Source organism: Aulostomus chinensis, chromosome 7, assembly GCF_037954235.1.
Source record: "Aulostomus chinensis isolate RoL2024-O1b breed Wild chromosome 7, RoL_Achi_v1.0, whole genome shotgun sequence".
NCBI lineage: Eukaryota > Metazoa > Chordata > Actinopteri > Syngnathiformes > Aulostomidae > Aulostomus > Aulostomus chinensis.
In genome coordinates, this window is record NC_141326.1 from 29,960,678 (window position 1) to 29,983,347 (window position 22,670).

The 22,670-nt window shown below is 50.0% G+C and overlaps 2 protein-coding genes across 2 annotated transcripts; one reads left to right on the forward strand and one right to left on the reverse strand.

Annotated features, from left to right (window-relative positions):
- The first annotated feature begins 930 nt into the window (after positions 1 to 930).
- On the forward strand, positions 931 to 22,297 carry lsp1a (lymphocyte specific protein 1 a). The gene is made up of 11 exons (XM_086209839.1): positions 931 to 1,225; positions 6,785 to 6,931; positions 9,693 to 10,026; positions 11,730 to 11,849; positions 13,413 to 13,456; positions 13,703 to 13,784; positions 14,253 to 14,390; positions 14,743 to 14,838; positions 15,431 to 15,520; positions 15,914 to 16,010; positions 21,762 to 22,297. Exons 1-11 carry the CDS (start codon positions 1,167 to 1,169, stop codon positions 21,782 to 21,784), a joined length of 1,230 nt encoding a protein of 409 aa, XP_086065965.1. The 5' UTR covers positions 931 to 1,166; the 3' UTR covers positions 21,785 to 22,297.
- On the reverse strand, positions 18,292 to 21,327 carry prr33 (proline rich 33). Its single transcript, XM_086209838.1, has one exon. It carries the CDS (start codon positions 21,325 to 21,327, stop codon positions 18,547 to 18,549), a length of 2,781 nt encoding a protein of 926 aa, XP_086065964.1. The 3' UTR covers positions 18,292 to 18,546.
- Positions 22,298 to 22,670: the final 373 nt, after the last annotated feature.

Here is a 22,670-nt window from a genome sequence, read left to right on the forward strand (position 1 = left end):
ATCAAACGGACCCAGAATGACTCAAGAAACTAAAACACCTTTGTGTGAAAGCTGACGGTTGCTAGGTAACCATTCCATTTAAAGCAGTTGTATCACCTCCGTGTTTAAGGTGGCGTTGGTGTGAGAAGGATTTTCTCCACACGGGTAGAGTGGTCGTCTAGCAACCAGAGGGTCGCTGGTTCCATCCCCACTTCCCCCGGTGACCGTGTCCAAGTGTCCTTGAGCAAGATACTGAACCCCTGACTCCATTAGATTCTGTCACCATGGCTGCCTTGAGTGTACTCAGATAAACATAGTAGAAGAAAAAAGTACAAGTACACAGTCTCCTCAAGTGTAAACACAAGGTACTTGTCTGAGGAGGCAGTGAGACGGACGTTCATTCACAGAGAAAATGAACCAAAATGCTTTCAGAAGCAGGAGCTTGTGATGGAAGATACAGAGCAGATCAGAGCAGATCAGAGCAGATCAGAGCAGATCAGAGCAGATCAGATTCACTTTACTGATCCTGAAGGAAACTGAGGTGCCGAGCAGCTCACAGTGAAGAAGAGTGACAACAAACCACAACACACCAGCGGGATAGGAGAAGCTCAACCGGCTCTGGTAGGTTTCACCGCTAACAGACTTTGTTTTGTGCTGGAAGATTAAAATGTTGGGGGGGCAGGAGGCAGGGATGTAGTGGATTTAGGGATGGGGGGTGAGAGGAGGGAGGGAATCGTCTTTCATTCCCCTACAGGGGAGACCATGTGACCCGGCGTAACAGAGAAAGGGAGAGAGAAAGATGGGCCTCGCTGCTCTGAGCTCCTCAATGAAAACCACATGTAGGGCGGGGGGCGGGGGTGGGGGGGGTGTCATGGCTAAAACCCTCCCTCTTCTATGGGAGGGAGAGAGAGGGAGAGAGAGGAGGAGGAGGGAGTCACTGTGAGGTCTGCTGACATTCCCAACAAGCACTGCAGGGGAGGAAACAGCGTGTGTGTGTGTGTATGTGTGTGTGTGTGTGTGTGTGTGTGTGTGTGTGTGATATGCAACAAAACGAGTGAACCCTCACTCACACACTCACATTCTGAGCTTCGTCACAGGACGGAGAGCTGCGCTCAGCGTCGAGGGGAAAGCTCGCCAGTTACCGATCACTGAAACAGAGAAGAAGAAGAAGAGGAAAAGAGACCACGATGTCCAACGCGCTGCTGAGGAGGAACTCCAGCAAACAGGGTCTTCAGAACCTGATGAGGTACACACACACACACACACACACACACATGGTCATGTGTGTTACAGATAGGACGTCTACAGTTGAGGATAAAGAGATGCTTTCTTGTTTGATTCCACTGGGAAGAGTGGGATTACTGGTGTTTTGGGTCATGGGGGTGGGGGTGGGGGGTTCTGGGGGATTAGAGGCTTTAGAACCGACTCGCCTCCGTCTCATTAATTTGGAAGAACAAAGGAACTCTATTACTCGTCTATTCTGATCAATAATTCCTGTCCCGCTGGTCAAAAAGCGTCGGCCAGAGCTGCTGGCAGGGTAGGAAACTGGTCTGAAGCTGAGGGGAAGAGGTGTCAATGACCTGGGGTCAAAGGTCACCTGAGTCAGCCTTTTGTCTTCTGGGAGTTACAGGTAGTAACACGTCTCATCCTGTGTCGGATTCCCGGTGTGTCGCCGGCGGGTTGGGGACGGCGCCGTTCTTCGGGATGTTCAGTGACTGTGAGTCAGAGCCGCTGTGGTGCTGTAGGTCACGACAGCAGCCACACGTACCTGTGATGTCATCGATGATGCATGAAAAGAGATGAGACGCATGAACGACTGACATCAGCAACCAGAACGGACAGGTGGAGCTGTCAATCGCGCTTGAATCACACTGACTAATTCCGTAGGGCACCTGGCACGGCTCTCTTCCCTCACCTGAAGGGGCGGCTGGCGTCTGCGGCCTGGCAGCTGCTGCATGTCAGCCTCAAACTCCGTGATATTTCACCCAAAAGCGTGTTTGCCATTCAGGCTCGTCCAGAGCTCCCAAAGCTGAGTTTCCTCTCCTCAGCCTTTCTCAATGTTCGTGCTGACTCGGCGTTCCGCTGGCGTGCCGGTCAGGAGGGAGGACAGTGATTTTCAGGCTGTCTGATGTCATCAGTCTCTGGTTTGATGGAATGAAAAACCGGAGAGTTTCCAGTTTCTGGCCTGTTCTGGTGCTGTCGGATGGTCCCGGTCGGTGAGCTCAGCATAGACGTCTGAGTCACAGGTCCAGCTCTGTGTTTAAGAGGCAGATAACAGCTGGCGGCGGCGGTGGCGGTGTCTCGCTCTGATTCAGCAGATGGCACCAGTCCCGAGGTGCTGACAGCGGCGACATCACTCCACGAGCGTCACATCCGCCGCCCGTTAGCTCTGATTCACTCTGCGTTTATCAGAGTTTGACTCAGGCAGACGCTTCCTGCTGCGTTGTGCCGCTGGGCCCCTCGCCATCAGCCTCAGACACCGTCAGGCTTCTCTGATTCATCTAAATTCAGGTTCTTGAGGGGCGACGTTAAGGTTCTACAGTGGAACCAGAACATTGGGAGAACACCTCTGTTGTCTTGTTCTCACTGTGGCGTTTTGCCTTCAGCTTCGTCCTCCGATGAGTCGACACTGAATCCTCAACAGAACTCTCCCTCACAACTCCTGAGTCACCGCCAGCGTGACTTCATTCTTGACCCCGCCTCCTTCAGAGGACTTGGTTGAAGTTGATCCGCAGCTGTGGACTTGCAGACGGTACCAGCTGAGGGTCTGTGCTCTCTTCTGGTTCCGGTCTGTTTGTGGAGTTCCTTCGGTTCTGTAATACCGTAACCTGGGGGTTGAGAACTGTTCTCAGGGACGACGTGTTGATCTTCGCCTGCTACGTCATGTGACCCATCAGAGAAACTCACTATCAGTGTGGGCTGGCGAGGGTCAGCGTCTGTTTCTAATCACTTCTGCCTGGGAGACAAACGCCCCTCCCGCCGGCTCGGCCCAGCACAGCCTGGCGCTGATGTCATTTATGGGGGCATACTTGCTTCAAAACAACCAGTGACCTCTGACCCCTGAATCCCCCCACACATGGGAAGCAGTCGTCAGTGTTTACAATAGGGGGAGATAAAGGGGGAGATAAGAGACTGAGGAATGCTCTCTGGGGGAGTCGCCCCCCCCCATCTCTCTGACAGCAGCTGACGGGTTTCACCTCTGCTTCTCGGTGAACGCCAGCCGTGACGGGAGGCCAACGCTCATGTCTGCTCTGCTACTTCGCTTTCCTCCAGTCGAACTTTCGACATCCACAACTTTTTTTCCCGCTGTTTGGAAACTCAAAGCCTCAGGTTTCTTTAACTGTGTCAAACTGTGTTCCATGTGTTGAAATACTTCATGTATTTGAGGCAAATCTGTCGACAATTTCAGCATTAAAAAAGAGTTTCTGTGTCAGAAATGGAGGAGTCGAGGTGTCGGTGGCGAGGAGGGGCCACACGCCGCTAAACCAGGTGTGTTGCTCCTGTTTGGTGCATTTAAAAACAAGGTGGTCAGTCCTGATTGGACTCAGAACCTGAACCTGACAGCTGAAACAGGGAAGCGACCCGGCTCTGGTTCTCCTGAGGCGGAGCTTCAGACGCAGGTTCGCAGGTTAAAGCCTTGAATCGTGTATGCCGACTTTTTTTCTCTCCCTGGGAACGTTGTTGTTGTGCCGGAGTGATTCAGTGTCCTCCGCTGCCCCGACTTGTTTAACACAACAGTGACTTCATCCCTCAAACGTCTTCCCACCGTCCTCATCTGTCCCGCGGAGCCTGGCGGGCTTCGTGGCTGGAACCAAACCGTGTTATTATTGTGTCATTCAAGCGACTCATCCAGCCGATGACAGCGCGCGCTTACAAAAGAGCAGCTGAGGGTTTAATACTTTCAGCCTTATTTCTTCCTGACACTGAATCCCTCTTTCACTCTGGTTCCGGTTAAACGTTGCAGGACAATAAAGCTGAAGTCTGTCCAAGTGCAGACAGACAGGGAGCCACAACGTGTGGTTCAGCAGGCCGGCGCTGGAGCTTTAATCTGGTCCCTGTGTGGCGTTCCTGGTGCCTCTGATGTGTTCCAACGCCTCAGGCAGCCAGCGACGTCCTCAAAACCCTGGAGAGTTTCTCGCTCCTGCCAGATACAGCAAATACTGCAAATATACAGCAAATACTGCAAATATACAGCAAATACTGCAAATATACAGCAAATATACTGCAAATATACAGCAAATATACAGCAAATACTGCAAATATACAGCAAATATACAGCAAATACTGCAAATATACAGCAAATACTGCAAATATACAGCAAATATACTGCAAATATACAGCAAATATACTGCAAATACTGCAAATATACAGCATATACAGCAAATATACAGCAAATACTGCAAATATACAGCAAATACTGCAAATATACAGCAAATATACAGCAAATACTGCAAATATACAGCAAATACAGCAAATACTGCGAATCTTCATGTAACAGTTTGCTGGAGCAAAGTTGATTCCCCCCTGTTTTGTTTGTTGTCCGGTGACGTTCCTCCTGGCTCTCAGCTCTCTGTCCTTCTCTGTCCAGCAAACCTTGGCTGAGCTCAGTCCTGCCTCTGGTGTCATTTTACGAGCTAAACAAGCGTCCAGGCGACCGTGAACCCGCTGCTCTCAGGCCGCTTCTTAACGCTGATCCGCCCGATCGAGTCCGACGCAACATAAAGGTTCCAGTCAGCAGCCAATAGAAATGCAGGACCTTGTTTCTCTGGTCAGAGATTCTTCATGCGGGTGATAGCCAGATGCTAAACGTCACCACGGAAACCAGATTCATTTCTCTTTGTGTTTCAGTGGCTAGCGGCCCAGCAGGTCCATGAACCCGCGCCAGGAAATCTTTATGTTTGACTTCCGGTCGTGTTGGCGGCAGATGACCTGCCGCTGGCATGGCTCTTCCTGTTCAGCACTCCGCTGCTCCTATCAGCTGTGACCAACCTCGCCACCTTTGCCCCCCTTCACTTCCTGCCAGCTCGCCCTCACATGACCACAGGAAGGACAGAGGCGGAACCGTTCAGACCCCAGGAAGACCAGCTGATGCTTTGCATGAGCTAATGGGGGTCCAAGTAAAAACTGCAGGAAAGGCAGGAGGTGAGGCTGATCTTCATCTCTGATGCGTGGCCTCATCATTCAGCCGGCCAATCACAGCTCAGCTCACTGTGTTAGCACCGTGGGCCAGGCGGTCCCGTAGCATCAGCTGGAAACGGCTCCGTAGTTCCATCACCAATAACAAACAGCCACCCAGATTCAAAGCTGAAGCTTCATTCTGGGTGTTTTTATGATTGGTGGACTTCCATTCGTCTGGCGTGTGATGGCGGCGTTCCTGTCTGCTGATGCAGACGGCTTCCGGTTCTCAGGCCTTGTAGAACACAGGCTGTAATCTCGATGAGAACGTCTGATTTAATAAAGATCTCTTGATGGAGGTTGAGCTTTTTCGCCCCCAAGGCAGTTTCCTCCTCGTATGCCTTCGTATGGCTATTCGTGGTAACCATGACGACATCGGTCCGTTCAGAACAAAAGTACGGTTGTTACTCATTCCAGCTCTGACTGTGATTCTTAACCTCAGGGATTTTGATCCCAAACACCATCAAACTTAAACAAAGTTTAAAAAAAAAAGTACCCCCCCCCCGGATTATGACTACACCACAGATGAAAGCTGCCTCTGTGTGGACGCCGGGGAGAGGTCAGAGGTCACTGCTCGTCCCGCCTACGCCCCATGTGTCCAGTAAAGACACTGGGAGGGGCAGGAACAGACGGAGCTCAGGGCCATCAGACCTGTCAGGGACCTGCAGCCTCAGCCGGCGGCTAGAACCTGAGTCTGTCTCAAAGCTAAACTAAGAATCATGACGAGCAGAAGCGTCACATGACGGCTTTAATGAAGCGAAACAAAACGATTCCATGAGGCCGAGCTCACGTGTGGCTCAGAGGAGTCGAGGACAGTTCTGTTGTTCTGGTGGAACCACAGTAACATGTCTGCCACCAGCAGTGAGTTAGCAGGTGCGTTGCTACATCCTCCGCCGCCACCGCCGCCATGTTTGGTGTCAGGAACCTTCAACCAGTGCTGCCCTCTTGTGGCTGTTCCTTGCCGACCTACATGACCCCTGGAGGTGGAGTTCATTCGCTCCTCCTGCACCAGCGGTGGAAGCGAATCATGAGTGCGGAGGCGGTGGACGTGAACGCTCTCCTCACACGTGGGGGACTTCCTGTTTGGCTCGTCGTCTCAGCATAAATAAAGATGAGCCGTGTTTGTGATGAAGTGCACTCATGCAGCGCTGACAGAGGTGAGGAGCACGAGTGTTTATCCTGGAGACAAACAGACGTTCCTCAGCGCTGCAGATGTTCAGCTGGCCGCGTCTCAAGACTCCCCGGGACCAAACGGTCTTTGTTTTCCCTCCTTGTGAGCGATGAGGAGGCCTGAGAGACGGCGGCGGGTCAGGAATCTGTCGCTTCACCGACGAGATGAATGGTTCTCATTCCAGCTTCTATTGGTTCCTGATCAGGTCGTGGGAAACCAGCCACGACATTCAAAAGTTCTCCTTAATTTTCATTTTATCCTTTAATTTCACCTTCATGGAGGAATTTAGGAGCGTTTTGGGAACGCTGCTCTTCATCTCTGCTTCCGTTCTGTGTTGAAATGTTTTTGATCCATCACATTTTCAGCTTCAGTCCTCAAAGCCAGAGAAGCAGGATGAGCTGAACGTGGGTGGCGGGGAAGTCCAGATGAAACTAAACCGAGACACTTGTGTGTGGCCAGGCTGACGGCTCAGAGGAGCATCGAGGACGCTGAGGAGGTGGAGCGGGAGCGCCGGCGAAGAGCTCGTGAGGAGCTGTGTCGGAGGAACAGCAGCTCGCCGAACGGAGAGTCGCCGCTGGAGAACGAGCCGCTGACAGTGGAGAGCAAGTAAGTAGACAGGAAACTGGTCTCATCCACGCCTCCTCGCTTTGGTTCGGCTCTTTAATCTCCCACCAGAGTGTCTGTCGGGTACGTGGCTGGCTCTTTCTGCGTTCTACAGTAACAAGGAAGTAATGCAGAACCCCAGACAGTATCACTGGAACTACTTCTCAGACTACTTCACTTGTACTTTAACTGCATTTGTAGGTGGTTGAGGCAGTACGAGGTACTACAGGAACACGCCGGCCGCGTCTTTGCTCTCACAGTAAAACATGGAAGATGAAAACATTCGTGGGAACTCAGGAATCATTGAGAACAGAACGTTGTTCTTTCAGTCTCCTTGTGTCAGAAAACTTCCTGTACCAGCTGCTGTGTCCGGCGACCGCCTCCCTCCTCGCCACTTGCTGTCCCGTACGCTTGCTCGCTGCGGTCCACAGACGTGTGCATACATAGAATAAATGTCTCCTCCTCTTCCCTCCAGTCATGGTGATGTGACAACGGACGCGCAGCTGCCTTCTCATGACATCACCTCAGAGGAATGTTTACTACAGAGCGTCCGCGGGGAAACTACCGCCATGTCAACGCTCGCTGACTTTTAATTTCAGTCTTAATGACAGTTTGCACCTCCGGCTGCTGGCTGGCTGAAGCTGCTGTTTGGAAGTCAGCTCACTGTACATGCGGCGACTTCCTGCCTCCAGGGAGGTCAAAGGTCAAGTGCTGGCACATTGATATCGCTTAATCAGTCGTCCTCTGTTACGCGTCTAATTGATGATTTCAGAGGTTTTCACATCACTTTCAAACAATCCGATCAACACAAAGAGAGCTCCTGATGCGTCACGTGCGTGGCGGTCTGGCCCGGTTGGGTCGTGTTTGTACAGCTGTTACGGTCACGGTGTCCACGTTTGCTCATTGTCTTGGACTTTGTTCATCAAGGATAGATTTAACATTCAGTCGTTTGATACTTTTTGGTTCCAAAGACATGAAACGATGCTTCTTTACGACACAACAGTTAAGACCCGCGGATCCGTTCAGCTGCGCTTGTCGTGGTTCACGTGAAGCCAGACTTCTATTGGATTTGATTTTATGATCAGATTAGCTGCTGAGAGAGTGGCGTCCTGGATCGGAGCTCTGTGGCACGCCGCCATCAGCTGACTCCTTCCTGCCGACCTGAAAAACACTGAGTTTTTAGGTCAAATTCTGTTGCCAGTCCAACTCAGGAGTCGTCCGTCTCAGGACGTCCAGATCCAGGTGCTTTGAGTATCCCTGACTTCACCTCAGCAGTAAAGACACACTGGCACTTAAGGTGGGTTTGAAGTTTTTTTACCCTCACATACCTGAAGAGATGTTTTGTTTTTATCGGTTAGGTCTCAATTCGTCCATCTCACCTGTCTGAAGGTGTATTCAGGCGTGCGGAAGTTTTTTTGACGCCTTGTTGGCTGAAGACCTTCCTCAATGACAGAGCCTTCAGTTAGGACTGGTTCAGGTAGCTCTGAACCATTGATAGCTATGCTGCTACAGGCTGAGACTGCTGGGGGACACATCAGGTTACATGGAGCCCTCCTCTCCTCTCCTCTCCTCTCCTCTTTACTTGTTGCACTTTGTAGTTTGGCCTTGGTGTCTCGCAGTCTCTCTGTGTTTCCACAGATCCACCAGAGCCCCAACCGCCGCCTGCATCGCCCCCCCCCCCCCCCCCCCCTTATTCCCTACTGTTACACCGGCCTGCGCTCCCCTTCCATGAACCAGTCTGCCATCCAGTCCCCCATCAAGCTGGCTTGCTCTCCCTGCCTCCCCTTCCATGAACCAGTCTGCCATCCAGTCCCCCATCAAGCTGGCTTGCTCTCTCTGCCTCCCCTTCCATGAACCAGTCTACCATCCAGTCCTCCATCAAGCTGGCTTGCTCTCCCTGCCTCCCCTTCCATGAACCAGTCAGCCATTCAGTCCCCCATCAAGCTGGCTTGCTCTCCCTGCCTCCCCTCCCATGAACCAGTCTACCATCCAGTCCCCCATCAAGCTGGCTTGCTCTCCCTGCCTCCCCTCCCATGAACCAGTCTACCATCCAGTCCCCCATCAAGCTGGCTTGCTCTCCCTGCCTCCCCTTCCATGAACCAGTCTACCATCCAGTCCCCCATCAAGCTGGCTTGCTCTCCCTGCCTCCCCTTCCATGAACCAGTCTGCCATCCAGTCCCCCATCAAGCTGGCTTGCTCTCCCTGCCTCCCCTTCCATGAACCAGTCTGCCATCCAGTCCTCCATCAAGCTGGCTTGCTCTCCCTGCCTCCCCTCCCATGAACCAGTCTACCATCCAGTCCTCCATCAAGCTGGCTTGCTCTCCCTGCCTCCCCCCCCATGAACCAGTCTACCATCCAGTCCCCCATCAAGCTGGCTTGCTCTCCCTGCCTCCCCTCCCATGACCCAGTCTACCATCCAGTCCCCCATCAAGCTGGCTTGCTCTCCCTGCCTCCCCTTCCAGAAGCTTCCTTCTTCAGCTGTTATTAACATTTCCATGTTTCCTCCATTCTGTGTTATAAACTGTTTTCTTGTCTGTACCAACATCTCCTGCACGTCTGTCCCTCCTGGTGAGGGATCCTCCTCCCCTCCTCACCCTGAGGTTTCTCCCATTTTTCCCTGTTCAAGGTTTTCTATGGAGTTTCTCCTCAGTCGATGTGAGGCTCTGAGGGCAGAGGATGTTGTTATGATGCCATGAAGCCTGGAGACAAACTGGTGGTGGAAACGGGCTCTACAAATAAAATTGCCTTGCCTTGTTCTCCTCAGGTGTGACGGCAGCCTGAAGCCCAGCAGCTCTCCATCGCTGGAGGAGGACGAGGGCTTCAGCGACTGGACCCAGCGGCGAGAGAGGCGGCGGCAGCAGCGCCTGCAGGAGCTCAGTCAGGGGGGATGTGACGAGGACGAGGACCATGGCGGCGCGGACGGGGCTGCCGCCAAGGAGAACGTCCAGGCCTCCATTACGTCCTCCAGCCGCCTTCAGAGGGCAGAGGAGCTGGATGGAGCCAGGATGGAGATGGAGAGGAGTAAGGAGCGCAGGGAGGAGGAGGAGGAGGCGATGACAAGCGGGAGGAGGGCGGAGACTCAAAGACGCAACATAGAGGTACACACTCAGACCCCCGTCGGTACCAGACTCGCTCTGTCCGAGGGCCAAAGGCGTTTCCTCAGTGTGAAGTTTCTTTTGTTTCCATAAAGTTTGGCCTGCCGCTGGAAAACAGCCGCAAGCACCTGAGTGGGTTCAACATTTGCTGTGCAAAATGATGTGAAAACTCACCGTCCCAGGCTGGGACACGAAACCATTTCAGACATTTGAGTCTGGCAGCTTCCACTCACTGGTGATCCCACAGTTCAGCTTCACCTAAAACAGGTCAAAGTTCAACTCAAGTTCTGTCCAACAGACCGATGGAGACGGCACCGTCAGATCGGCCACCGCCCGAATCTAAAGAGAAACTGAAGGATCTGATGTGTTCTCATGTTCAGACGGAGCAAAGAAAAGAAAAGAAAGTCTCCCACATGTCCAACGCTCTCCTTCAACAAGAGGTGGTGCTCAGCAACGCCAGCAGAGACGCAGCTGAGGAGGAGGTGACATCATGTGTCAGCAGAACAGAGGCCCACCAGGTGTGTGAGTGTTGCTAGAACCTCGCCAACATTCATCTGACCGACCCGCTGCTGCCAATAAACCATTAAATAGTTGGTGGGCGACTAAGAGCTGTGTCTGACCTCCACCTCCACCTCCTCCTCCTCTTTGCTGAGCGGAGGTGGTGAGCCGGGGGAGGCAGAGGCCATCCTGGAGACGGAGCAGCGTCTGTAGAAGATCTAGCACCGCCTCCAGGAGAAGTCAGGAGCTGGAGCAGCTCAGATAGCATCAGACCGAAGCTGAGCAGGAGCTGAGGAGCTGAGGAGGATGATGGAGGCCAGACGGGGAGTCTGGGAGGAAGAGGAGCACCGGCGGGAGGAGGAGCAGCAGCGCCTGGCCAGAGAGGAGGTGACCACGCCCTGTCCTAGCCTTCGGACCTGAGATGTTTGTGAAGCCGTCAGGTTATTACTGGGAATGTAAAGACGCACCAGTTAGACCAGCAGGACATTCCTGAACTCTCCCAGGCTCCAACTGGATCCTCTCAGATGTGATCAGAACCTCACTCAGAACTTGGTGACGGGTCACTGGGAAGACTGAGAGATTACCGTGGCGAGGAGGCGGCCATGTTTGGTGTGTCTGTGATGAACCTCACCACCTGGTGGTTACAGGAAGTAATACTGATGGAACCAACATCACATGACTCTGTGGTGTCTTCACCTGATGTCCAGCTGCATCACATACAGGAAGTGTGTGTTCTAGCTCCACCTAGAGGACACAGGAAGTGATTTAAGCACCATGGAGCAGCATCAGTCTGAATATGATCAGGTTTCACCTCCCTCTCTCCACAGAACACACACACACACATGCGTGCACTCTCTGGCATGCGTGGGGGTGCGAGGCTCCTCCACCCCTGCTGGTTTTCATCAGGTTTGGTTTCTTGGCTCTGCTTGTGTCATGGACAGTTTATTCCTAGCTTTAGTTTTATTGCAGCGATGTAAGCAGGCGTAGGCAGAGACCAACCCTGAGCTTCATCAACCAAAGCTGAAGCCCACAGGAGGATCATGTCTGTCTGCTGGACAGGAAAGCAGACAAACCAGTGCTAACATGCTAACGTGCTACCTAGAACAAGCCTAGGTGGGGATGTTGTTTGCCCTCTAGTGCCCCAAATTGGTTTGATTAAAATCATTTTCATGTGGAGCTGAGTAATAATTTGGTGATTCATCTCCCAGGAGGAGAAGCACAGGATGAGGGAGGACATTGAGAGGAGGAGGATGAAGAGCCTGACGACGCCCAGCGTGGAAGGAGACGAGGTCTTCAGTCCCTTCGGTCCCAAATCTCCTACCCACAAAGTAAATGAATTAAATACGAATCATCCCAGAAGATTATCAGATGCTGCGTTCAGCTCACTCGTGTTTAATTTCATCAGGCTCTCGTTTAAATTAGCTACTGTTGCTAACACAAACATGGGTGTAAGAGTGGCTGTTGAAGCTCCGCCCACTAAGGCTGGAGGCCAGTGATGATGTCACTGAGCAAAGATGCTGTGGGTTTAGGTGCAGCCGTTAACTTCAGATTACGGCAGAACTTCCTGGATTGACAGAAAATAAAGATTTCCTTGTTTTTGAAGGTGAACTGTCCTTCAACCAATGTACCGATTAACCCGATGACGCGTCTCTGTGTTGTCTTCCAGCCGAGCGCTTCGGTCTCAGCTTGTAAGTTGCGTGTTTTTGTGTGTGTGTGTGTGTGTGTGTGTGCGTGTGTGTAATCAGAGTGATGCTTGAAGTGTTTTTGCTGTGCCCACATATTCATATATTTTTTTATGGGATACAAGATGATGTTTTGTGCACAAAAGTTGCTTTAAACATTTCAGTGACGTGTGCATGAAGCTGCATGCACGTTCTGCACCTTTAACACCTTTTTTCTTTCCTCCTTGAGCTGTAGGAAGGAGATTAACATGACAACGTTTCGATTTGATGTACTTTAATACCACGAGCAGTGAGGAACTAAACCACAAATTCATCTCCAGATCCAACCAGAATAAAACCCCTCCTTTGTGACTTTGAGGCCACAGAAAATCCTGAATACGGGAGAATGAGAGCAGTGAACTGAAGCTCCGCTAACAAACACAAGACAACTACAGCTGCGACGTCTCACATGTCCAGTTTGTCTTGTCGGATACTTCATTGATACTTCACCCTAAAAGAGCATTTACTCTTTCAAATACTCAAACGTAGGCGTCTTGACGTCACAAAGACAGTTCCCCTCCCGCATTGCTCCTGTGTGACTCCACCATGCAGAAAGAGCCAGCCACATATTTTGCTTGAAGCTAATGACAGCTAGCATGTAGCGCTGAACTAGCAGTGCTCCAGTTCGTGTTTGTGGATTACGGATCATACAGCTGGATTAAGAACATGAGGATTATCCTGGATGATGACCTAGAGAGTTTGTAAACTCATGTTTCTTTTTTTGTAAAGTTTAGCTTTTGTTAGCCGTAAGCCTCCATTAGCTAAATGTACGTGACCGGCTGGAGTCACTTGAGTGATGCAGGAAGGACGCGTCTTTGTGAGCTCAAGACTCCTGTCAGCAAGAGAAATATTGTCACTGATATCTCACACTTGTTACATCACGGACACGTTAAAAGGCGCCACTTCACCGCAGGTGTGAGGGGAGGTGATGGTGAACAACGCGTCTTTTAACAACAAAACAAGACCTGACAGCCGCTCGCGATGATGATTGGAGTCGCTTCAGTGTGATGTCAGCAACGCTGCCCTTTCCTCCTGAGTGATAGCTGTAGAAAGTCCAGCTAGCCGAAGCAAAAGCTGGCGGTCTCGCCTCCGGGTGGCGTAGGATCGTTATTAACATGCCAAACATCCTGTCTTCCTCCGGGTGACGCCGCACATGTTGCTGTTTTTCAGATCACAGAGAGAACAGAGTCCCTGAACCGCTCGCTGAAGAAAAGGTGAATATCCCTCCGCCGAGGTGACCTTTTCAGTTTAACTGATCCTGCTGCCGGAAAACGGCGTTGTAAACGTACCGGAACCTCACTGGCCTGTGCATAAATACAGAAGACGTTGATCAGTGTGACAATATGTGACACTACTGTTACACTGAACAACAGGTCAAATCACAGCTATGCATCAGCCATGTTTGTAGTTGAGACTGTGACCTCTGGAGTGATGAAGGTTCCGTGTTTCCTGTGAATCAGTAACAGCTTCAAAAAAACGCAGCCACTCGTCCTGCTGGCGAAGATTGATGACAAGAAGGAGCAGTACGCCCACGCAGTGGAGGTCAGCGCGTTCACACACGTGCACACACACTCACTTATACACAAACACACACACTCATACTCAACACACATGCTAAGACAGTACTGCCAATGCTAATGCTAATAATGGTAGCAACAGCAAAGCTGTAGTTGATGAGTTCGTCTCTCCCTGACAGACTGAAACCAGGGACAAATGTCCAAATGTTAACCCATGTGAGCGTGAGCCGTCTCTGCTGCTGAAGCTGCCAGATGTCAGGCAGCAGGTTCTATTTTCAACCGGCTGCTGGTTCCTGCTGAAGCCCCTTTAACCTTTGACCTCGGTGTTATAAAGCAGCTGAAGTCACAATTCGGCCCACAGTGCTCTGCAGCAGCAGAACCCTCAGGATTCATGGAGGGCAGGAATGCCCCACATTTAGGGTTGTGGTTTTATTCCTCCTGTTGGCCTCCTCATCAGCGCCGGCAGCACTAACACCGACCCGTTCTCCCGCAGAACTCTCAAGAGGCCCGAGGAGTCAAGGTCTCCCTCAACGACCTGCCCAGCTCACTGGAGCTCGTCTCCTCCAAGAAGAACCTGTTTGAGGCCGGAGACACCTGGGCCAGCAGTCCCAGCAAGGGGGCCTGCAGCAGGGTAAGGACCGCCGGGAGGCCCAGATCAGACCGCACCGGTGCTCTCACTCTCTGCTAGCGCACCAGTGTCAGGTGCTGCTAATGACCAGAACAAATGAGGAAGTTAGATTACGTCTAGAATGTCCAGAAAACCTGGAGGACAGCACTGGATCGCGCCAGAGGGTCCGGCCCCAGGGGTCCGGCCCGGACGCTGCTGTCTCCAGGGGAAGATCCTTTCTAGGGTTAAACGGCAGGTTTTTGCCAAAAGGGGTAAAAACCTTGATGAAGTGGTAATTAACGAAGTGGGCTCCTGTGGGCGGGGCCTCCCTGTGAAATAGCGAATTAATGACTGTCTCGTGTTGTGTTTCCTGAAGGACACGGAGGGGTTGAAGGTGGGCGTGGCCGGCCGGATCACCCAGTGGGTCAAAGGCCCGGCAGACAGCAGCAGACAGTCGCTCTCCAGAACGGCGGTACGTCCAACACGCGTTTGTCCCTCCTCCTCTCTTCCTCCTGTATTAACCCTTTACCCTCCTCCTCCTCCTGTCCTCTTCCTTTATCCTCCACCATGGCAGCTCCTCTTCCTCACCTCCATGACGGCAAACAGGAACAGTGTTTACATGCTGATGAAGTGGTGGAAATTAAAATCTCACAGTCTCATAAATGATCCAAGATTTTATTAATGAGCTGCAGCAACGACTGAAGAACCCAATCAGAGAATCAAAGACGAGAGTTCGGCACTGAAGTCACGAATGTGAGCGCGTTGGTGTGGAACAGGAAGGAGGAGCTGCGGTGATGCGTTCAGGTGCAGCGTTGGAAACTTGTTATGGAAGGTTTCCCTCTTGTGGAGGAAGAAGGAACTTCAGAGGATCTCCAGAGAGATCAGATTAAATTAAATAGATGGATAGATGATAGATGGATAGATGGATAGATGGATGGATGGATATTCTTTTTGCCAAACTAACCACGCCCACACCTGTGACTCTAATGTAACTTCATGATTCTGTTCGTCTGCTGGACAAACAGAAATCCATATTTGTTATTGATCAGTGAATGATTTTTCAGGATGTGAAGTCCGGAGACGTGATGCAGAAGAAGAACATGTGGGAGATCATTGGAGATTCACCAGGGAGGCCAGGCCAGAGCCAGCAGAAGGTCTCACACACACACACACACACACACACACACACACACACGCACGCACGCACGCACGCACGCACACACACACACACACACACACACACACAGTTACTAGATTACAAATGAACCTCTAAAGTTTGTTTCTGTGACCCAAAGTGCTGTAACATCAAAAATGTTCCATCCCTCACAAACGCCCGAAACACTGAACAGGAAGTACCGCCTCACTGACCCGTGTGACTCATGATTGACATTTGACAATAATCATCAATATAAAGATTCAACCAGCCTCCTCGTGTAGGTGCTGATTTTCACCTCTCGATACTGAAAAGGTTTCTGGAGTGGTGACTTCTGGTCACCTGAACTGAGGACTGTGCTGAGCTGACACGTGACTGCGTTTCTCCTCCTCAGAGCTCATCAGCTGGTAAAAAGTACAAGTTTGTGGTCACCGGTCACGGCAAGTATGAGAAGATCCCGGTGGACGAGGAGTTCAGCAACGGGAACTCTGGTAAGAGGATAAATGTCAGTAAAGGAAGTGTCGGTCAAATATAACAAGATATTGTTATATATTATATATGTATTACGTGTTATATACAAAGTGACAACGCACTAAGAGGAACTTTTAATGTCGTAAATGAAAACAGAGCAGAACACGTGAGTCGCCAGCTGGGCGTCTGTTCAAACTCTGCAACATTTCGTGGACAGAATGAATAAAAACAAGACCAGTACTCTTTTATTAACAAATACTCGAATTATTACACAAATTTCTATTTTCTTTCTTATTGAACTGCAAAGATGAACCTCAGCTGACATATTCAGTCCTGTTTGATTACCAGCAACTCTCAGTCACTTCTCCAAACGTTTCTCCAGGAATGAACTCACAGCAGGTGGAAAATGTGGCTTTTATTTTGAAAGTGTCAACAGTTCAGATCCACTCAGGAAGTGAAGGGAACCACATGAAGAGTCTGACCTTTAAAAAACGACACTGTGTGAGGATTCACCAGAAACGAGAGCACACTCGCTCAGTCATTAGAAAAACAAACGTGACGCTAAATCAGCTCACGTAGGGTCGTTCACTCAGCTAATCAACTAAACCCCTTGACCTTTGACCCCTGAACTCACCAGCCTTCATCACGGCGAAGGCTGCTCTTCTTCTTCTTCTTCAGACAACTTCCTCAACCCCTTCGCTTTGTGACAGTCTTCACGTCACCGCTGAATGACAGGTTTATAACCTTTAACCCCATTGGCAGAGACGGTTGCATCACGTGGACGACAACAACAACAACAACAACAACAACAACAACAACAACAACAACAAAATGGCCTCTTAAGGACACGAGGCAGCGTCTCAGAGAGATGAAGGGGTTTAGACTATTTTACTTCTTACTCGCAAAAAAACTGCTGCTGTGGTATTTGTTGAGTTTTCCAGAAACTAGACAACTGCACTGGGACTTGGTCTTGCAGTGCTTGGCGATGGATGACGTCCAGTGATTCTGGTTGTGCTGGATGTTTGATGGATGTTCCTCTGAAACTCCAGTGATTCTTCTCAGTGAGAAATAAGAAAAGAGCTCATTCTTTCTCACATGATTCCTCCTTACAACACTACTTGAAAAGGTCAAATTCAGATCTACATACTCTAGAGATGTCATTTAAGACGCTAAACTCACATGATGTCACAAACACAGACTAAAACCTCACTGACCAATCAAACCAAAGCCCCCACACAGGAGAGGCTCGCCTGCAGGCAAGTAGCACCATCTTGAATATTTGAACGAGAAACACGAACAGGTCAGCTGCAAATTATTTGTCTTAAAATCATTAAGTTTACAAAGTTGAGAAGTAGATAATAATAATACAAAGTAAAAGTATCAGTATGTATTATTCAATTAGTTTTTTTTTGTTTGTTTTTTTAAATAGCATGATAACTATTTCCTATTAGCTGCAGATATTAACAGTCTCAGCATTCCAGGCTGTTTTTTTGCTTTTTAATTTATTTTTTCAGTTTACTAAACATACATAGAGAAAATCTCTTATTGTCCATTGTCTTCAGATCATGACAAGAAGATGGAGAACCTTCTATTGACCCAGGCTAGTTAGCTTAGCACAATGACTAGTAGTGGGTGGGAAGTGTTAGCGTAGCTCCCTCTCTGCCTGCATTAATATCAGGAGGGTTGTGTGTAACCTTGGTGATGAATACCAGTTTAACATGAGGAGACGTTGTAGTGGTAGAATCAGACACGTAGCCGGAACTACTTTCCTGACTGGGAGCAGTGATTTGACGCAGCACCTCCAAAGCTCCATTGGAACTTGGGTCAACAGAACCAAACGTTTGTTGAGGACTAGAAGAGCGACTGCTGCTACTGATGATGAGGAGGAGGAGGGTTCCTGCTGGACACACCAGCATCCTGGACCTGAGCTAGCTGATGCTAACACTTCCACCCACTACCAGCCATTGGGTTAAGCTAACTAGCATCCTGGACCTGAGCTAGCTGGTGCTAACACTTCCCACTCACCATCAGCCATTGGGCTAAGCTAACAAGCCTGCACCAGAGCTAGCTGATGCTAACGCTTCCCACCCACTACCAGCCATTGGGCTAAATTACCTAGCCTGGACCTGAGCTAGCCGATGCTAAAGCTTCCCACCCACTACCAGCCATTATGCTAAGCCATTTAGCCTGGGTGTCAGCTTCCTAGAGGAGGACCTCTGTCCTCTTGTCTGTCTGTGAGGACGATGGAAGATGAGAGACTTTCCTTGGAAGTTGGTGTATTGCTTTAAATACTCGGCTTTACATCCATCCATGTCTGATGAAAAGAACAAATGAGAAGCTCTGAAATTACTTAAAACATAAACACTTTAATATTATGTGAGGTCTGAATGACTTTAAGACAAATGTTGTGCTCTATTTCTTGCTAATCCACAAATACAAACATGTAACATCCAGAAAACCAGTCGCACAATCAGGGTATAAATGTCAGGACGAACTCTCTAAATGCTGCCTTAGACTTCATTCACGTAACCAAGCTCCAGACCCGTCCATCCATCTTTACTCTGTCTCCGCCTCTTCTTCCTGGCTCGTCACATCAGATTTGACACTGAACCCCCTCGCCGTTCTATTAAAGTCTTTTGGTTCCTCGTCTTTACCTTTTCGCCCAATCAGACCAAGTTCAAACACCGTCGAAATTTTCGTGACGGGCCGGGACACTGCTTCTCTGAGCTTTTTTGCATCAAATTTTGGACTGAAGAGCAGCACAGGCAACCTGTACGCAAACGAAGGGATTTCTTTCGGCTCGCCTTTTTTCTCTTCCGTGTTCTTCTCACTTTTATTTAACTCGATCTGGTGCATGATGTTTTCTTTGGTGGAAAACATTTGGAAGAGCACAGCGTCCCACATCTTTGTAGCTTTGGGCGTGGCTTTGCTTTTGCTCTCGTCCTGAGCTCTAGGATTTTTGGCAGTCGTCTCGTCAGCTGTTCTCCCATCGCTCTGGTCGTTCCCGGCAGCCACCGCCTGAGAGCCAAGCTCCGGAAATTTGGGCTCCTCTTGCTCCACCACCATGTGCTTCTTGAGTCGGGACCAACCGCTCAATTTGGATTTCAATCCCTTTGGCTTTTCTAGAACTTTAAGATGGGGTGCAGCTGCAGGTCGAGATTCGTCGCTGAGCTTTTTCTCAGGTTTGACAGCTGGAGATGTTTTTGCCTTCTTCTCTTTGTCTTCACTTCCTGTTGGTTTGACAGGCAGTGCAGGCGTTGCTGTGCTTGGTTTTAAGTCTTCGGCAGCATCTTGAGGTTTCACCGACCCTGAGACCTTTGTCTCAACTTTCTGCTCTGCTGCCTTGGCTTTGCCAAAAAGTTTTCTTACGACCTTCAGAGGATCCTGAACATCGTCAGAGGTTTTTGGCTTGGCGACTTCTCGAAGTGGAGTTTCAGGACTCTTGCCCTCGGCTGCAGGAGGTTTCGGTGGTTGTTGGATCACACTTTGCTTTTTGGCAGTCAAACAGGAAACTGCAGCTGCTTCTTGTTTTAACTTTGTTTCTAAAACTTCAGATGCTTGTGAAACAACAATCAGAGGGATTGAAGGTGGAGCAGTCGCCTTCTTATCCGTCACGAGGGGCTTGTCTACATGTTTGGGGGGTTCTTTGGCTGCAGGTGATTCCTGGGGGGGTGTTTTACTCTCAGCTGATTCGTATCTCGTTGCTGTAACCTCCTCTTGAGTTGCCGTCTTAGAGCTGGTGATACCGAACGCTGGAGAATACGTTTTGATCCCGCCATAAGCAGCGTACTCAGCCGGGGTCAAGCCACGATACGTTGACTTGGACTTCTGAGCCGTTTGGGTCGGTGTTTTAGGTCTCTGGAAGGCTACAGGTGAAACACCAGGACGTGGTGTCCCATATGTAGGAGTTTTTGGTCTTTTATAGCCAGGTGATGCAGACTTAAGACGGGACGCCTCATAAGTTGGAGTTTTAGGCCTCTGAAAGCCATAAGACGTCATTGCTGGCAGTGCTGGCTCAGATGTAGGAGTTTCAGATCTTTGTGAAGCAGTCGGGAAAGTACTTCTTGTCAGGTCCGGTTCTGATTTTGACTTTGTGATACTCTGCTGGATCGGTTTAGCTGCGGATGTCAAGTCTAGATGAATGTCCCCATTCGGTACTGTTTCAGGACCTACAGGCTCAGGAGTCTTCTGCCTTTGAGCTGAACTGCTCACAGCAGGAACAGTTTTGGGCGATCTTGATCTCTCCGGCTCCACAGTGATTGGTGACACTGCAAACAATAGAGGGTTCGGTCTTGAGACTTCAAAGACAGGCGTTGCGGCCCGGGTTGCATGGTATGACGGGGTTCTGGGACGTCCTGCTCCAGTTCTTGATGTTTGAAACTCATATGTTGGTGTTTTAGCTCTGATGTCAGATGTTGGAGTGGCTCTTTTGGTTTCAGATGTTGGAGTTATGATTATATTTATCTCCGCTGCTGGCGTACTCCCTCGTTTTTCTTCTGAAGTAGGAGTTTTTCTCTGGGGCTCTGAGCCCAGCGAAGGAGGCCGAGTCATCTGCTTCTTATCTCCTCTGACTTCGGACGCTAGAGACAAATCTTGTTTGGTTTCTGTTGGTGTTTTACTTTGAGATACTGTGCTGCCGATAGCGGTTAAAGCAGCTGTGTCGTACACTGGTGGGGTCCTGGACGCCTCGTAGTAGGATGTGCTCGCCGTGTAAAACCTTATCTGTGGGACGTCAAACATCGGTTTGGGTGATCGTGAGTGTTCGGTTGCTTTGAATGTAGGACGAGGACTTTTTGATTTGACAAGAGGAGTCAACACAGTGAGAGGTCGAGTCAGAGCATCAACTCCTCCCACTGCAGGGGATCTCAGACCAGCATGAGTTTCAGTGAATGTGCTAAAAGCTGGCTGGCTGGTTCCCGAGAGATGTGTGGAAGCAGAATATGAAGAGACTCTGGTGACCGTCTGAGGCGAGAACCTGGCTGCTCTACCGTGAGCGGCACGCTGCGGGTAAGGAGACGCCACATGTTGATACAGTGACCTGACAGTGAAGCGAGCAGGCGGCTGGATGTTGTACAAACTGGACGGCGTGTCCGGGGTCTTTGGCGGGGTGGAGTGGTCACTGTGCTCGAGGTCGGGGCTTGCTTCGTTCACAGGGGAGAGGCTGGAGCGGAAAGGCGCTGTGGCCTGCACCGTCTGGGCAGAGGCCTTTTTCTTGGCGGTTCTCTTCAGAAGCTTCTTAAGACGAACGTTGTCCTTGCCAGGCTTGGGGAGCAGGGGAGGAGGGTACTGCTGGTACAGCAGGCCTGGCTGGGTGAGGGCACTGAAAGCGAGCGCCATGAGCACGTCAGCCCCCTGCAGAGAAAAACACAATGAGAGACAGAAAACAGACCTCTGATCAGTCCACTCAACGAGCCCAACGGACTGAAACAAAATCAAAATGTGTTGCCAAGGTGTCCCCAGCTGTACATGCTCTCATAGTACAATGAAACAAATAAAGGTACAAGTATTTCAATGTTGCCAGTATCAAAAGCCTCCCTCTGTCAGTCAGAGTGCTCCCTGGACATTGGGAGGTTTCTGGTTCAGATGCGGAGGGGGGAGGTGCTTGTCCTGGATGAGCGTAACAACTCTGTGCACAGAGCACTGGGGACTGACTCTGGTTAGCTCTCTGCTCATGAATGTGGATAAATAATTTACTTTCCAACACTCTCCAAATGTTGCTAGTACTTTAGAATTCTGCATGTCTAAGATGTGTTTTTTTGTCTCTCTTGCAGGTTTTTGTCATGGCGATTACTGAGGCGGTCCTTCCCTCCTCATCAAATACACGCTGGCTGTAAAGGTTCTTCTCATGGAAGCGGCTTTAACTGAAATATCCAATAAATCCCAATTTCTGATTGTCTCTGTTGGACATGTCAAAACTCCTGGATTTCTTCTGTTTCCTCCAGTTTTTCTGCTCTGTTCTCCTGTTTTATGTCGTCTCCTTTCTGTGTCTCAACATCTGATGGATCTTTGATGGTTTGTTGGGAAACTTGTCAGGAGAACAGTTGTTTACAGAGAAGATCTCCATGCACAGATGGGAGTCTTACACCGTGTTATGTTCTACACTGGAGAACGTTGATTTATGACGTTACATCAAACTGAATCATTCAGCTGAACAATCAAATCCTGTTTCTGGTTTGAGTGGAACTCACTGGTGCCTTCAGCTTTGTCTCTGCATGTCCATCAACATAATTATGCGTTTAACTTAACTTCAGCTTGTTTGTCCCTGTAACTCCCTTTTTTGAATAAATTAAATAATTTTCTACTTTAACTTCAGTGTTTGTGTCCTTCATCCAACTGATGCCTCCAAAACACAATGTTGGAAGACACTTGGTTTTCACTCCCATCCCTCTGACGGCAGGATGACACAAATGTGTCAAGCCCAGGGGGAGCCCATGAATGTTCAGCAGATCCATTTGAAGACCGCCAGGAATGACAGAGTAGTTTGACCATAAAAAACAACTTGAATTAACTTGGATGTTGAGATCCTCTTTGTGCTGCACGAGCGAGCCGATTCATCACTCTACCTGCACGAGGATGAGTCGTGGTGCCTCGGCGAGTTTATGGGAGGCAGCAATCAGCTGAAGTCTTCCTGGAGGATGTTCCGCCTCACAGCTGCTCCTGGAGGCTTTTACTGAGCCTAA

What these genes read in the sequence shown, in the direction of transcription:
- lsp1a (XM_086209839.1), top strand. Translation starts at nt 1,167, where the DNA reads ATGTCCAACGCGCTGCTGAGGAGGAACTCCAGCAAACAGGGTCTTCAG. An exon ending in AGTACGCCCACGCAGTGGAG is followed by an intron (nt 13,785 to 14,252) that starts GTCAGCGCGTTC and finishes GTTCTCCCGCAG; the next exon opens with AACTCTCAAGAGGCCCGAGG. An exon ending in CAGGCCAGAGCCAGCAGAAG is followed by an intron (nt 15,521 to 15,913) that starts GTCTCACACACA and finishes TCTCCTCCTCAG; the next exon opens with AGCTCATCAGCTGGTAAAAA.
- prr33 (XM_086209838.1), bottom strand. Translation starts at nt 21,327, where the DNA reads ATGGCGCTCGCTTTCAGTGCCCTCACCCAGCCAGGCCTGCTGTACCAG.